Below are 17,534 nucleotides of genomic sequence, written 5' to 3' on the forward strand. Positions count from 1 at the left end.
TGAAATGTGTTGTACATTTACTTTTACTTTTGGATTTTAATTTTCCTAGGTTTTTTGAATTTTTGTGAGTCAAAGGCCAGCAGTTACCCGTGAATTGCTTTGACTGGATCTAGTCACTCTTGATATTGACTCAGAGGTATCAGAGTCAGCCATGGTCAACTTCGATACATGTATTGAGAAGATATAGCAGTATGGATTAGTAAGACTGGGGCACAAGGAGACATTTTAACATATTCAAAATTGTGTTCTGGAGGATCTTGAAATTCTTATCAGTCACCTTTCTAGACATCTAAGTTTTAGGCTTTACAAAATGAACAGATACTAGTTTATTGTCTGAACCACCCAGTGTAAGCTTTGCTTTTCAGCAGCAATTTTCCTTCTTTTTTTTTGCCCTCAAGATTAATTAACTCTGGACAGCTACTGGTAGTATTGGTTTGATCTCTTACAGAAGGAAAGAACAACCTCTTGTGGCCGAGGTTTGGCTTGTTCCTCAGGGTTACATTGACCTTGAGGGTCCTGTTGTTTGTTCAGTGCTGGCAGTGACCTAGAAACTTCCTCTTAATTCCTCCCCAATGGCATTGCCAACCCTTCTTGCAGCTGGTCATTCTGGATAGTTAAATTTGACTTTATGTCCTGTATGCAATCCTTTATTCCAAAACAGGGCTGAGGCCCTTATATAACCACCTAATTTTTTAGACAACAGTAGCTTTCTAGAGTAGATTGTTTAAAGCTTATTAAAATTCAGCTTCAGAAACCCCACAGTTATTTGGGTAGCTGGATTCCAGCAAGCATATCATAGCTCTCTGGGTGGCATAGCTTATGACAGCTTGTAAGAAAGCAGACCCAAACATGTTCTGTTAGGAAATCCTTAGATCTCCATCCATTGTGTATTTAGTACTACACTAGAAAACTTGCTCGTCTCTCTAGAGTTCTTTAAGGCTTCCAGAACATTTTTCCCCGAGAAATTCATGATTGGAATCCAATGCGGCAATGTGATGGCCTGGAGGTATACCACTCAAAAGGCAATCAATAAAGTATTTGTTTAACATACAGTGTTTTTCATTTATAAGCACCAAAAGGTTTGTACACTAAAAATGTAAGTTTCCTTCCTAACCCTCCCACTCTCCTTACCCAGACCTCAGAGATCACCACTCATACCAGTGTCTTGGGTGTCCTTTCAGATATTTTCAGTGTACACAAGCACATGAATTTATATTGAAACAAATTGTAGCATAATACACATATACGTGCTATTCTGTATATTTTTTAACTTAATGATCTATTTTGATTATTATCCCATATGAATACTTACTAAACATACTCACTTTTTTATTACTGCATAGCATTCTATTATTTGGGTATACCATAATTTTTTTTTTAATACTGTAATTTATTTAACCAATCCTTACCAATGAGCTTTTCGGTTATTTACAGTATTGTGCTATTAAAATAATATTTTAATACATATCATTGCATGCATTTTACTTCCTACATGTACAACTATTTCTATATGACAAACTGCTTGAAGTACCATTTCTGGATGGAAAGTAGGTGCATTTTAAGTTTGGATTCATATTGCCAACTTGCTCCACAGGGAGGTTAAACTAATTTAAACTATCCTGTCCTTGGCAATGTATGAGAGTGCCTGCCTGTTTTATCTACAGTGTATTTCATGCTTTCTGATTTTTGCCAATCTGATAGGTAAAAGATGGTATCACATAGTTTTAATTTGCATTTTTCTTATTGGTAACATTGAACATATTTTTATATGATTAATATCCATGTATACTTCCTCTTTTAGTGAATTACCTATTTATATTCTTTGCTTGTTTTTCTATTGGGCTGTTGGTCTTTTTCTTAATGGTTTGTTAGAACTTCTTATTCATATATTGAGGAAATTAAAGCTATTTATGTGTTGACAAATTAGTCCTTTTCTATTTGAGCTACAAATCTTTTTTTTCACATTTTGATATTTGCCTTTTGACTTTAAGAATTTTCCTATGCAATAGAATTTATTAATAATTTAGTCAGTCAGTTCAGTCGCTCAGTCATATCTGACTCTTTGCGACCCCATGAACTGCAGCATTCCAGGCCTCCCTGTCCATTACCAACTCCCAGAGTTTACCCAAACTCATGTCCATCGAGTAGGTGATGCCATCTCACCATCTCATCCTCTGTTGTCTTCTTCTCCTGCCTTCAATCTTTTCCAACATCAGGGTCTTTTCAGATGAGTCAGCTCTTTGCATCAGGTGGCCAAAGTATTGGAGTTTCAGCTTCAACATCAGTCCTTCCAATGAACACCCAGGACTGATTTCCTTTAGGATGGACTGGTTGGATCTCCTTGCTGTCCAAGGAACTCTCAAGAGTCTTCTCCAACACCACAGTTCAAAAGCATCACTTCTTCGGTGCTCAGCTTTCTTTATAGTCCAGCTCTTACATCCGTACATGACTACTGGAAAAACCATAGCCTTGACTAGACGGACCTTTGTTGACAAAGTAATGTCTCTGCTTTTTAATACGCTGCCTAAGTTGGGCATAGCTTTCCTTCCAAGGAGTAAGCGTCTTTTAATTTCATGGCTGCAGTCACCATCTGCCGTGATTTTGGAGCCCAAAAAAACAAAGTCAGCCACTGTTTCCACTGTTTCCCCATCTATTTGCCATGAAGTGATGGGATGCTTGGCGTGCTGCAGTTCATGGGGTCGCAAAGAGTCAGACACGACTGAGCGACTGAACTGAACTGAACTGAACTGAACTGATGGGATCAGATGCCATGATCTTTGTTTTCTGAATGTTGAGCTTTAAGCCAACTTTTTCACTCTCCTCTTTCACTTTCATCAAGAGGCTCTTTAGTTCTTCTTCACTTTCTGCCATAGGGTGGTGTCATCTGCATATCTGAGGTTATTGATATTTCTCCTGGCAATCTTGATTCCAGCTTGTGCTTCTTCCAGCCCAGCGTTTCCCAAGATGTACTCTGCATATAAGTTAAATAAGCAGGGTGACAGTATATAGCCTTGATGTACTCCTTTTCCTATTTGGAACCAGTCTGTTGTTCCATGTCCAGTTCTAACTGTTACTTCCTGACCTGCATACAGGTTTCTCAAGAGGTAGGTCAGGTGGTCTGGTAGTCCCATCTCTATAAGAATTTTCCACAGTTTATTGTGATCCACACAATCAAAGGTTTTGGCATAGTCAATAAAGCAGAAATAGATGTTTTTCTGGAACTCTTGCTTTTTCGATGATCCAGCAGATGTTGGCAATTTGATTTCTGGTTCCTCTGCCTTTTCTAAAACCAGCTTGAACATCTGGAATTTCACGGTTCACGTATTGCTGAAGCCTGGCTTGGAGAATTTTGAGCATTACTTTACTAGCGTGTGAGATGAGTGCAATTGTGCTCAAAGAATTTGAGCATTCTTTGGCATTGCCTTTCTTTGGGATTGGAGTGAAAACTGACATTTTCCAGTCCTGTGGCCACTGCTAAGTTTTCCAAATTTGCTGGCATATTGAGTGCATATTTTATGTGATGTCAAAGTTTTTATTTACTTTGTAAATATCTTTTAAGAATTTTTAGGGAATTCCTTGGTGATCCAGTGGTTAAGACTCTGCGTTTCCACTGCAGGGGCCACAGGTTGGATCCCTGGTCAGGGAAATAAAGTCCTGCAAGCTGTGCAACCAAAAATAAAAAAATAAAATAATAAGAATAAATATATGAATGAATAAGAGCTATTATAGTTTTCCAGTGTTTACATTTAACACATTTATGGTATTGTTTTTCTATTTAAATCTTTATTCCTTATTTTGATATTTCATGTAGATAACATGAGGAGTTTTGACTGTGAGGTAGTGTTTTCTTTTTATTAGAGTCTACTGGAAAGAGTCTGACTTCACTGGTCTGAGGGGGCCCCCTAGTAACAGCATTTTCAGAACTCCTCAGGTGAGTCAGATGTGCAGCTAGCATTGAGAACCACTGTTTAGTACAGTTTGTTATCTCTTTGAGGCAGGGATTGCAGTCTTCCTGTCTCAGTGCTTCTGATTGTACATCCAGATCACCTGGGATCCTGTTAAATACTGATTATGATGCAGGAGGTCTGTCGTGGGCTTGGGATTCTGCATGTCTAATGAGCTCCCAGGTGATGCTGTGACTGTGGTCCCAGACTGCACTTGAGTGTCATGAATTATTCCATGTGCAGAACCTGGCTTCCCTGAGCCCATGAGCGTCAATGAGGATCTTTCTGCTCTCATCCCGCTCTCTGGCATAACTTGCTTGGTATAGTAGAAAGAACTCAGGCCACAAGACCTGCTTTCCACTCCCAGTTCTGCCCCTAATTGGTTGTAGGACAAGTCTCTTCAAAGCACTTCAGTCCTTCACCTTCTTATTGCTAAAACAGGAAGGTGGAACTGGGTGAGGTATAAGTTTCCTTTTGTTCCATCTTCTCCCATGAAGGTCCAGGGTGTTTTCAGACTCTGTGGGAATAAGGTTTTTATGTGGAAGATGGTTCAGATTCTACAGTAAGGACCTCCCTTCCTCTAGCAATAGGGCCTAGGCCTGAGCTTAGGATCATTGGAGAAAGTGAGACTAATCAATGTTAGAAAGTTATAAAGGTTAATGCTAAATTGTAAGCTATAGTAAGTACAGTAAGACTACAGGGAAGCTAGAGAGGAATGTCCATTGGAATTTTCAGGGGGAGGTTTGAGTTCAATTCTGTTTGCTGGCCATGATGGACTGTAGTGCCAGTTTAGAGGGCAGTTCGCATACTTTTACATTTGTTGTTTCTAAAAAAGCATCCTTCAACAGTGAGGAACAAAACATATTTTTATACCTTAAGTTAAAATGATGTGGGAGAAAGGCCTACTTCTGTGAAAGTAAATGTTTGAAATACTGTAAAGCTCTCCTTTTTCTATATTTAATTTTTCAAGACTAATCTTGGCTATTAAGAAATTGATATTGAAAAGAAAATCACCATGACCAAATATAGCATGAGGTAAAAAATAAGAACCCTTTTGTGCTTCCCTGTAGACATTAATAAATAGTATCAGAAATTTCCTAAAATGGATATTTAAATTGTTTAAATTATAAGTAACATTAAAAATGACATATCTCTATCCTAACTCATTGGAAAAGATACCAGCTAATTTATTTAGATTTTGTAACATAGATGCACAGGAATTTCTGACTCACCTGTTTGATGTCAAAGGAGGTTTATTTTGCATTGTAATTAGAGTTCTACTAAGTTATAGCTTCCCTTAGGAAGAGGTTGTATGACCAACACTCAGGTATTAAAATACAAAGTAGAAGTTACCCTCATTTGATGGGTTATATGCAGTATACACAATTTAGCTCTAACTTCTCTGAACATCCTAAGACATTTTCCTTCTATTGCCAGATTATTTTAAAATTGCAGACTGTGAGCACTTTTTCTCAGAAACACATACTATTATGGTTTTATGGTATTTGGTAAATGTTTTGTCAGAACTCAACTTATGTAGTATATAATCAACTATTGATTATCTATCATAATGAATGATAATACAAATACAGTAGAAAATCTCTCCTTTTCAACTAATAAACACAATATATGTCATTTTATAGAAAGATTATTTTGGTTGCAAGTGACAGAAAACCCAACTCACATTGGATAAAGCCAAGAAGGGACTTTTGGGGGCCATGTAATCGAAAATTTGAGGGCAGAGCTAGCTTCAGGTATGGTTGGTGTAAATAGTGTAATCAGAATCTTATACATCTTATGGTCTTGTTTCCCTCTGTGTTGGCTTTATCCTCAGGCTCCATTTAATTACATAATGGCTGCCAATACTGCCAGAGTTTTACCTTTCTGGGTCAAATATAGGAGAAAAGAGAATAGCTCACTGGAAATACAACAATAATTCCATCTATAAAATGTAGAACCTTAGTGAAATAATAAAAGATAATAGTATTTGATACTTAATGACTTACTTTACAGGCAGGAAGGATGTTCAGGACGTTTAACCATCTATGATAGTGGCATCAACCATTCTGAATGAGTTGACTGCAGTCAACCAGAACTAGTATTGATCATGGTCAAACAGCAGATTCCCTGTGTGAATCCAGAGAGATGACAGTCCAGCTGACTGAGAGGTATGGATCACAGCCTTGTGGCAGAGGGGCTTGCGTAACTAAATAAAGCTCTGAGCCATGCTGTGTAGGGTCACCCAAGATGGACGGGTCATAGTGGAGAGTTCTGACAGACTCTCATGGTCCACTGGTGGAAGGAAAGACAAACTACTCCAGTATACTTGCCTTGAGAACCCCATGGAGAGTGTGAAAAAGCAACAAGTTATGACACTGGAAGATGAGCCCCCCTGGTCAGAAGGTATCCATTGTGCTACTGAGGAAGAGCAGAGAAATAGCTCCAGAAAGAAGGAAGAGGCTGGACCAAAATGGAAGCAACACTCAGTTGTGGATGTGTCTGACGATGAAAGCAAAGTCCCGAGAGAACTTTGAAAGAACAATATTGCATAGGAACCTGGAATGTTAGGTCCATGAATCAAGGTAAACTGGACATGGTCAAGCAGGAGATGGCAAGAGTGAACATTGACATTTTAGGATTCAGTGAACTAAAATGGATGGGAATGGGCGAATTTAATTCAGGTGACCATTATATCTGCTACTGTGGGCAAGAATCCCTTAGAAGAGCTTGAGTATCCTTGATAGCCAACAAAAAAAGTCCAAATTGCAATCCTTGGGTGCAACCTCAAAAACAACAGAATGGTCTTGTTTCATTTGCAAAGTAAACCATTCAACATCAGGGTAATCCAAGTCTATGCCCACACCACTAATGCTAAAGAAGCTGAAGTTGAGTGATTCTATGAAGACTTACAAGATGTTCTAGAGCTAATACCAAAAAAAAAAAAAAAGTCCTTTTTATCATAGGAGATTGAGATGCAAAAGTAGGAAGTCAAGGGATACCTGGAGTAACAGGCAAGTTTGGTCTTGGAGTACAAACTGAAGAAGGGCAAAGGCTGACAGAGTTTTCTCAAGAGAATACACTGGTCATAGCAAACACCCTCTTCCAATAACACAACTGACTACTCTACACATGGACATCACCAGATGGTCAATACCGAAGTCAGATTGATTGTATTCTTTGCAGCTGAAGATGGAGAAGCTGTATGCAGTTAGCCAAAAAAACAAAACAAAACAAAAAGACCTAAAGCTTACTGTGACTCAGATCATAGAGATCCTTACCGCAAACTTCAGGCTTAAATTGAAGAAAGTAGGGACTACTACTAGACCATTCAGGTATGACCTAAATCACGTCCCTTACCATTGTATGGTGGAGGTGAAGAACAGATTCAAGGGGTTAGATCTGGTAGACAGTGTGCCTGAAAAACTATGGATGGAGGTTTGTAACACTGTATAGGAGGCAGTGACCAAAAGTATCCCCCCAAAAAGAAATGCAAGAAAGCAAAGTGGTTGTCTGAGGAGGCTTAAATATAGCTGAGAAAAGAAGAGAAGCAAAAAGCAAGGAAGAAAGGGAAAGATATACCATCTGAATGCAGAGTTCCTGAGAATAGCAAGGAGTGATAAGAATGCCTTTTTAAGTGAACAGTGAAAAGAAACCGAGCAAAGCAATAGAATGCAAAAGACTAGAGATCTCTTCAAGAAATTGGAGATACAAAGGGAAGATTGTATACAAGGATGGGCATGTAAAGGACAGAAACAACAAGGATCCAACAGAAGCAGAAAAGATTATGAAGAGGTGGCAAGAGTACACAGAAGAACTCTACAAAAAGGTCTTAATGACCTGGATAACCATGATGGTGTGATCACTCATCTAGAGCTAGACACACAAGTGGACCATAGGAAGCATTACTACAAACAAATCTAGTGGAGGTGATCAAATTCCAGTTGAGCTGTTTCAAATTCTAAAAGATGGTTCTGTTTAAGTGCTGCAGTCAATATGTCAGCAAATTTGGAAAACTCAGCAGTGGCCACAGGATTGGAAAAGGTCAATTTTCATTCAAGTCCCAAAGAAGGTCAGTGCCAAAGAATGTTTAAATGGCTGTACAGTTGTGCTCATTTCACATACTAGCAAGGTAATGCTCAAATTATCTTGTGAGTTGATGGTGAAGAATCTGCCTGTAATGCAGGAGAACTGGCTTTGATCCCTGAGTTGAGAAGATCCCCTGGAGAAAGAAATGGTAACCCACTCCAGTACTCTTGCCTGGAGAATTCCATGGACAGAGGAACCTCATGGGCTACAGCCCATGGGGTCCCAAATAGTCAGACATGACTGAGTGACTTTCACTTCAGTTCAGTGCTCAAACTCCTTCAAGGTAGGCTTCAACAGTATGTGAACTCAGAAATTCCAGATGTACAAGTTGGGTTTTGAAGAGGCAGAGGAGCCAGAGATCATATTGTCAACATTTGTTGGATCATAGAGAAAGCAAGGGAATTCCAGAAAAACATCAACTTCTATTACATTGACAACACTAAAGCCTTTGACCCTGTGGATCACAACAAACTGGAAAATTTTTAAAGAGATGGGAATACCAGACTACCTTACCTGCCTCCTGAGAAACCTGCATGCAGGTCAAGAAACAATAGTTAGAACTGGCCATGGAACAAAGGTCTAATTCAAAGTTGGAAAAGGAGTACGTCAAGGCTGTATATTTTAGCCCTGCTTATTAACTTCTATTCAGATTACATCATGTGAAATGTCAGGCTGGATGAATCATAAGCTGGAGTCAAGATTGCCATGAGAAGGATAAGCAACCTCAGATATGCAGATGATACCACTTTAATGGCGGAAAGTGAAGAGGAACTAAAGAGCCTCTTGATGAGGGTAAAAGAGGAGAGTGAAAAGCTGGCTTAAAACTCAACGTTCAAAACACTAAGATGATGACATCTGATCCCATCACTTCATTGCAAATAGATGGGTAAAAAGTGGACACAGTGACAGATTTTCTTTTCTTGGGCTCCAGAATCATTGTGGACAGTGACTGCAGATGTGAAATTAAAAGATGTTTGTTCTTTGGCAAACCAAGACAGCATATTAAAAAGCAGAGACATCACTTTGCTGACAAAGATTTGTAAGATGCAAGCGATGGTTTTTCCAGTAGTCATGTATGGATGTGAGAGTTGGACCATAAAGAAGGCTGAACACTGAAGAATGGATGCTTTTGAGTTGTGGTGCTGGAGAAGATTCTTGAGCATCCCTTGGACTGGAAGGAGATCAAACCAGTCAATCCTGAAGGAAATCAACTCTGAATATTCATTGGAAGGACTGATGTTTAAGCTGAAGCTCCAATCCTTTGGCTTCCTGATAAGAAGAACTGATTCATTGGAAAAGATTCTGATGCTGGGAAAGATTGAGGGCAGGAGGAAAAGAGGGCGGCAGAGGATAAGATGATTGGATAGCATCACTGACTCAATGAACTTGAGTTTGAGCAAATTCTGGGAGATAGTGAAAGATAGGGAAGCCTGGCATTTTGCAGTCTATGGGGTTGCAAAGAGTCGGACAGGACTTAGCAACTAAACAACAATAACAAGTATAAAGGTGCCATCAGATTTAAGAAAATATCATTTCTGTATTAGTTTCCTAGGGCTTCCATAGCAGAGTACCACAAACTTTATGGTTTAAAAGACAGAAATTTATTGTCAAAGTCCTGAAATCGAAAGTTGAAAATCAGGGTATCAGCAGGGCCATGGTCCCTCCAAGGGCTCTAGAGAAGAACCTTTCCTTGCCTTTTCTATCTTCTGGTTAGTTGATGGGAATCTTGAAATTCTTTGGCTGATAGATGCATCACTCCAGTCTTTGCCTCTTTCTCCCCATGACCTTCTCCGCTGTGTCTGTCTCCATAGCCAAATTTCCCTCTTCTCATAAGGACACAAGTTATATTGGATTTAGGGTCTAGTTTATTCCAGTATGATCTCATCTTAATTTGATTTACAGCTACATAGACCCTATCTCCAAATAAGGTCACAAACAAGGTTTCTGGTGGATATGAATTTTGGAAGGATAGTATTCAACCCCAGAGAAGATTAGCATGGACCCTGTGCAAAGATCACACACACACAGTATTCAACCCAAGATATTACCTAATATCAAACGCTCTTACATAGTTTTTATGACACACATTTGAAAACATATTCAATCTTAAATGGCTCACAAACACTATGAAATCTCCTTATTTTATAGTTAAAAACTGGATTTTTGAATCTTAGTAAAAGTATTTAAGAGAATTATGAATTTTTTAGTTTGAGTGCTATTCTGTACATATATTTTTTTACTACATCAGATTAAGTAACCATGTTTTTCTTATTTATAATTATTTTAATTCTGTTGAAATGCGAATGTTAGTGTAACATTTTGGTGGAAAATTAATAATGTTCTTTAAGACTTGAGTATGTGCATGAGAGTTACTGAATTTTTATGCATGACTTCATTAAGTTCAAACAAGTTTTGCCTTAAAAAATGAAACCAATCACAGTTAGATGAACATCAGCTATTAGTGATTTTAATAGTAAGTGTTATTGTAAAAGGTTACTTTTCATTCCAATCCCAAAGAAAGGCAATGCCAAAGATTGTTCAAATTACCACACAAACAATTGCACTCATCTCATATGCTAGCAAAGTAATGTTCAAAATTCTCCAAGCCAGGCTTTAACAGTATGTGAACCATGAACTTCCGGATGTTCAAGCTGGATTTAGAAAAGGCAGAGGAACCAGAGATCAAATTGCCAGCATCCATTGGATCATCAAAAAAGCAAGAGAATTCCAAAAAAATGTCTGTTTCTTCTTTATTGACTACGCCAAAGCCTTTGATTGTGTGGATCACAACAAACTGTGGAAAATTCTGAAAATGATGGGAACACCAGACCACCTGACCTGCCTCCTGAGAAATCTGTATGCAGGTCAAGAGGCAACAGTTAGAACCAGACATGGAACAACAGACTGGTTCCAAATCGGGTAAGGAGTATGTTACAGCTGTATATTGTCACCCTGCTTATTAAACTTCTATGCAGAGTATATTGTGAGAAACGCTGGGCTGGATGAAGCACAAACTGAAATCAAGATTGCCAGGAAAAATATCAATAACCTCGGATATGCAGATGACACCACCCTTATGGCAGAAAGTGAAGAAGAACTAAAGAGCCTCTTGATGAAAGTGAAAGAGGAGAGTGAAAAAGTTTGCTTAAAAATCAACATTCAGAAAACAAAGATCATCGCATCATGGCAAATAGATGGGGAAACAATGGAAACACTGAGAGTCTTTGTTTTGGGGGGCTCCAGAATCACTGCAGACGGTGACTGCAGTCATGAAATTAAAAGACACTTACTCCTTGGAAGAAAAGCTATGACCAATCTAGATAGCATATTAAAAAGCAGAGACATTATTTCATCAACAAAGGTCTATCTAGTCAAAGCTATGGTTTTTCCAGTAGTCATGTATGGATGTGAGAGTTGGACCATAAAGAAAGCTGAGCTCCGAAGAACTGATGCTTTTGAACTGTGGTGTTGGAGAAGACTCTTGAGAGTCCCTTGGACTGCAAGGAGATCCTACCAGTCCACCCTAAAGGAAATCAGTCCTGAATATTCATTGGAAGGACTGATGCTGAGGCTAAAACTACAATACTTTGGCCACCTGATGCAAAGAACTGACTCATTTGAAAAGACCCTGGTGCTGGGAAAGATTGAAGCCTGGAGGAGAAGGGGACGACAGGGGATGAGATGGTTGGATGGCATCACTGACTCGATGGGCATGGGTTTGAGCAAGCTCTGGGAGTTGGTGATAGACAGTGAAGCCTGGTGTGCTGCAGTCCGTGGGCTTGCAAAGAATCAGACATGACTGAAATGAAGTGAACTGATTATATAAGAAGGGGCTTTCCAAGTGTCACTAATCATAAACCTGGCTACCAGTGCAGGAGACTTAAGAGATGCAGGTTTGATCCCTGGTTTGGGAAGATCCCCTGGAGGAGGGCATAGCAACCCACTCCAGTATTCTTGCGGGGAATCCCATGGACAGAGGAGCCTGGCTGGCTACCATCCATAGGATTGCAAAGAGTTGGACACTACTGAAGTGACTTAGTATGCATGCATTATACAAGAAGCAGGAGAGAAATGCAGCTGGTGAAGGGCTTGGAAATCATACCTTCCAACATTTGAGAACAGTGAAAATTATCTTCAACTCATTGAAGAATGACTCTGGAAAAGAGTTTAGACTCCAGAGGGCATAACTAGAACTGGTGAATTAAGGTTAATTCAGGTTAACTGAATTAACTGGTGAATTAAGGTTAAGGACACACTTCAGTGCAATATAGAACTAAACTTTCTCAGTGAATAGTGTGTTGTATACCAGAATGCATGTGGTAGTTATGTAAGGGGGTGACATGTGAGTACCTGGAAGTGCTCTGGAAGGGGCTGAATGATTACCTCTCCAGGACCTCTTAATGGAGATCTTGCCTTGAGCAAGAAATTGAAACAGAGGATCATTTCTAGCTTCAAGATGCAAGTCCTCCTAAAATTTCTATTTTTCTATATGCTATGAAATGAATATCAATATTATATGACAAGACATTTCTATAAGTTGATATATGTTTAAACAGCTGCGAACCTATGTGCTCTATGAATTCTATGTTTTGAAATGCTTGGAGGAAAAAGGTATTTAATCTCTGAGAAGAGGAAACATCATTAACAGGTGAGAAAAGAAGGGGCATAAAACTTCTATTTATTGAGTACTTACTGGGTGCAGGATGAGTTGGATGAATTTATCCATATTATCTCATCTCATTTAACATACTTAGTTTATCATTGCTTGGTTTGGAACTCATGAGACACTGTAGTTCGTAGAATGATGAGTTCTCACAATAATTGGCATTTTCTTATGTATTCTTTGGTGATGGAACACAGGACTCTTCTGATGGCTACATGTGCAAAACACATTTTCAAGTTAAAAATGGAACTGCAGTGTCACATCAAGGAACATCTGACCATGTACAGACATTTCTTCCTGTGGAGGTGAGTGATTTAACATATCATGGTCTTCTTTTTAGTCTTTGTAAAGTATAAAGTAAAAATTTAAATCTAATAAATATATTAAAAAAATTAACTGCCATCAGATCCTGAACCCGGTAAGGGGAGAAGTGAACATCATTTCTAAGGGGTATTTTCTTCTATAATATTGAAATCAGTAACTGTGGTAAAGTTAAGATTCACTCTGGGTCTGTACAGGTTTTCACAAGGCTTCACCCTTTTGATTTCTCTTAGATCTAAAAACTACAGATGCCTTCCATTGCTTTTTATTTTTTCCAGTGAAATCCCCTCAGGATAATACAGGCCTTTCCTTAGCTGCGTAATGCGTGGTGGAGATCTCTACCTAGCCTATCTTTAACTTTTCTCCTATGTCCTTTAAAATAATGCTGGATCTGGGTCTCATTCTTTAGGGGACTTTAACCTTAACTTGAAAATCTTGCTAAATTAAAATTTAATAAGGTACTAATAATGGCATAATGGTTTTCTGGGATATTTTCAACTTTCTTTTTATCAAAATGCAAATAAACTTATTCTACTTCATGTTGTTAACAAAAATTTTTATATATCCATTGTAAAAATAAACAATAGAAAAATGTATAAAAACTCCCATACATCCTTCAACTGAGGGTAACCACTATGAATATTTTGGTAAGTATCCTTACACATATTTCTGTCACACACACACACATACACACTTGTGTTCTGCAATGAACAGGTATGGCATGGACTTCTTTCCATGTCTACAGTAGATAGCTGTAGTTCTTTTTTAATGGCTCCATTGCATTCCATCCAATGGATGAACTATAATTATGTGAACCCATATTGAAGTAAAATGCTTGAATTTTAAAATTGAACCAGTGGGGATCTAATTGCCTCAACATAAAGAAAGAAATCTAATGCTTAAAGTTCCAAATATCCTAGTAAAATGGGAAAGGAGACTTTTTTTGTGACAGTTGAGCCCTAACCCCTTCTGTCTGTGTACAGTGCTGGCCTGGAAGTAACTGTTGCCTGTGTAATTTATTTTTTATTTATTTTTAAAATTAAATTTATTACTTTTTAAAAGTACTCCAAGGGATTTTTATATTTGGTTGCACCAGGTCTTAGTTGCACCACATGGGGTCTAGTTCCCTGACCAGGGTTTGAACCCAAGCCCCCTGCATTGGGAGCTCGGAGTTTTAGCCACTGGACCAGCAGGATAATCCCATTGCCTGTATAATTTAATTTGCAATTTATTCTTGAGGATATTGTGTTTCGTAATAAAGTAAGTGCCCCTGATTTATACATATTGATTTAAGGTTTTTTTGTTAGTGTTCTTAGTATATTGAGTGCTTAGTCACTCAGTCGTGTCTGACTCTTTGCAGCTCTTTGCACTGTAGTCTGCCAGGCTCCTCTGTCCATGAGATTTTTCAGGCAAGGATACTGGAATGGGTTGCCATTTTTCTCCTCCAGGGGATCTTGAGTAGGTATTCAGACCTTGATTACTGTTTCATGGTTCAAATAACCAACATCATGTATGAAGCCAAGCATGTTAGGAAGCTTTTCAGTTCATTATATATTAACTTCAAAACTGCACATGGAGATGATGATTTAAAAGATAAATTACTAGTTCTTCCCTAACAAGTTGGCAGACATTTGAAAAGCACTAAAAAGTGGTGTTGACAGTGTGAAGGAACTGACACTTTCTGGTTGATGTTTTAACTTCACAAAGTTTAAAGATGTGCACATACTATGCATTATCTATTCCAATTTTAGGAATTTAGCTTCATAAAATATAATTTTTTTCAACATTTTTTATTTTCAACATTTCCCAACAAATTTCAAACATATGAAAAAGTCAAAAGAATTTTGCAGTGAACATCCATGTACTCATTGCTTGGATTCCAACATTAACATTTTGCTGTGCTTGCTGTATTATATATCCCTCCCTCTATTCATCTATCTTCCTTTTTGATGCATTGCTGTTACATCAAAGTAAATTGCAGAAAATAATTAGAAATGTACACAAAGTTTTACATGTGTTCATTTAAAACTTTTTCAAATTTTACATGAAAGTATATTCATTTTACCATTATTTATAATAGGAAAAAGTAGAAACAACTAAAATATCCAACAGCAGTGGATTAGTTGCTTATGGCACATCTCTGTGATGGACTTTGTGATTCAGTAGGTTTGGACTGGAGCCTGAGAATGTGCAGTTCTTCCAAGTTCCCAGGTTATGCTGATGCTGCTGGTACAGGGAGCACCACACTCTAACCACCACTGCAGTACTCTATAATGGAGCTCTTGGCATGTTTCAGATGTACAGCTGAGACGGTTAGTTAATATAGTGTATGGTAAAGTTGATACGGTAATAATCTTGATGAAATGAAAAATGTCTTAGATGGAGATTCCTATAATGTATGGTAGAGTTGATACTGTAATAATCTTGATGAAATGAAAAATGTCTTAGATGGAGATTCCTGTTGAAGTGACTTATCAGGGATATGTTCTTAGGAGAAAGGGAGTGATGGAAGCAGGAAAGAACATGGGGTAAAAGCTAAGGAAGACTGCAGTCTCACTAGAGATGAGCTTTAGTCTGATCTCCTTAGAACTCTGGAGCATAGATACCCAAAATTAGTCTCACCTGTGTCCTTGAGGCTGACCTTTTGTACTCTGTAACGTTTACTGATCTGTCAGTCTGTCATTGACTGATGTAGAGGTAGACATAGCTTCCAAGCAAGATGGCTCCAGTATCACTGAGAAATTCTTCAGGGAAGGGGGCTTCTGTGTTTTATCAGCCAACAATTATAACAGCTGGGTGTGAATGGGTGCGCTGGCCTTGAGGGGACCTGGGCAGGGCAGCAACAGTGTCTACTACCAAAGGGTAACCTAAAACCAACAAATGGCATCTGTGAGAAGTATAACGCCTGCATTGACATGACAGCAGTTTGTTTGAGAAAGAGCTAATGATTTTAGTTAACCACAAGCTCAAGGTAAGTGAAAAAAAATGCCACGGATGCTAGAGAAACAGCTGTAACCTAAGCCATATTAATGAAAGCATGATTGGATCCCAAATATTGTCTGGGATCCTCTGGAGGGTCCCAGAGACCCTTTCAAGGGGTACACAAGGTCAAGTATATTTAATAATGTTAAGATATTATTTACATTTTGTACTTTCATTCTAGTTTCACCCTAGTTTCTCAGAGGCTACCTACGTGTGATATTGCAATGGAGTGAATGCAGAAATGGTTATAAAAATCCAGCTGTCTTTAATTAAGTTAGACACTAAAAATATTTTCAAAATGTATACTGCTTTTCTTACTAATTTATGTTGTTTTGGAAAACATTTATTTTTTCATAGAAATTTGCTGTTATATTACCATGTGTTTTTAAAGTGAACTAATATTTCTTTGAAATTTCAATTTTAATTTCTAATACAATAAATATCATACACATAACTCTCTTAAACAAAAAATTCATTGGAATCGTCAATGAATTTTAAAAGTGTAAAGGGGTGTTGAGATCAGATAATTTGAAAATCATTGCTATAGAACAAGGAAATATTACCTTATTGTTATGGTATGTGCAGAACAACATTGATAAGAGTACATGATGAATGAATTCATAAATAATAGTTGAAAATTGATCATAAGTGGGGCTTATCCATTCAAAGAAGCATGCTGGGGGCCATGGGTAGGCTTGAAAATATATTATTATGAGGACTATTGGGAACTCTGGGGATGTTAAATTAGAACTAAAGACCTAGGATGGTTAAGATATCTAGAAAGCTTTCCGTGGAAGAGAGAGTAGACTCACTTTGTTTCTGAGGAGACAGAGTAACTAGAAATTACTCTAGACAAGTCTCTACTGTTTAGATTGTTCACAGTGAAATTGGGCAGCTTGCAAAGCTGTGAGTTCCCTTCCCTTTCTTGGAGATGTTAGCCACAGGGTGGATAACCTTTTCTCCAAAACAGTGGTCACTGACAGAAATGTTCAGATGTTTGAAGCACCAGGATGGTGATGAATGAAGTGGACTGGTGGGAGTTGGTGGGACCTGTGGAAAAGTGGAGGGGGAATGGTTCGTCCAAAGGGGCAGTAGAAATGCATCTCCAGGTAGATTTTCAAGAGAAGGCAAGATCTGGGTTTATGTGTTGATTTAAGTAAAAAAAAAAAAATCTGTTTAGTCTAAATAGACTATGTGTATGGGCTGAAAATGGTCCTTAGGCCACCAGTTTATAACCTAGCCTCTAATATTATAGAAAGGGGTCCCACATTGTATAGAAGACTGAGCCAGGGGACTTTGGAATTCTCTTTGGAATTTAGAGCCCCATCCATAACTGGGCTTCCCTGGTGGTGCTCGTGGTAAAGAACCTGCCTGCGAATGCAGGAGACAAAAGAGACCTGGGTTTGATCTCTGGGTCAGGAAGATCCCCTGGAAGAGGAAGATCCCCAGTATTCTTTCCTGGAAAATCCCATGGACAGAGGAGGCTGGTGGGCTACCATCCATAGGGTCGCAAAAGCGTTGGACACAACTGAAGTGAC

General features: G+C 38.4%; 1 protein-coding gene across 4 annotated transcripts in view; it reads left to right on the forward strand.

Annotated features, from left to right (window-relative positions):
- The window catches only part of ATG10 (autophagy related 10), a 250,049-nt gene that overhangs the window by 63,239 nt on the left and 169,276 nt on the right, over positions 1–17,534 (forward strand). For all 4 annotated transcript variants that reach the window (XM_065919082.1, XM_065919083.1, XM_065919084.1 and 1 more), the window contains one exon: positions 12,891–12,998. In XM_065919082.1, coding sequence (XP_065775154.1) covers positions 12,891–12,998 — 108 coding nt within the window. The remainder of the gene's footprint in view (positions 1–12,890; positions 12,999–17,534) is intronic.

The sequence above is a fragment of the Muntiacus reevesi genome, chromosome 1 (genome assembly GCF_963930625.1).
Source record: "Muntiacus reevesi chromosome 1, mMunRee1.1, whole genome shotgun sequence".
NCBI lineage: Eukaryota > Metazoa > Chordata > Mammalia > Artiodactyla > Cervidae > Muntiacus > Muntiacus reevesi.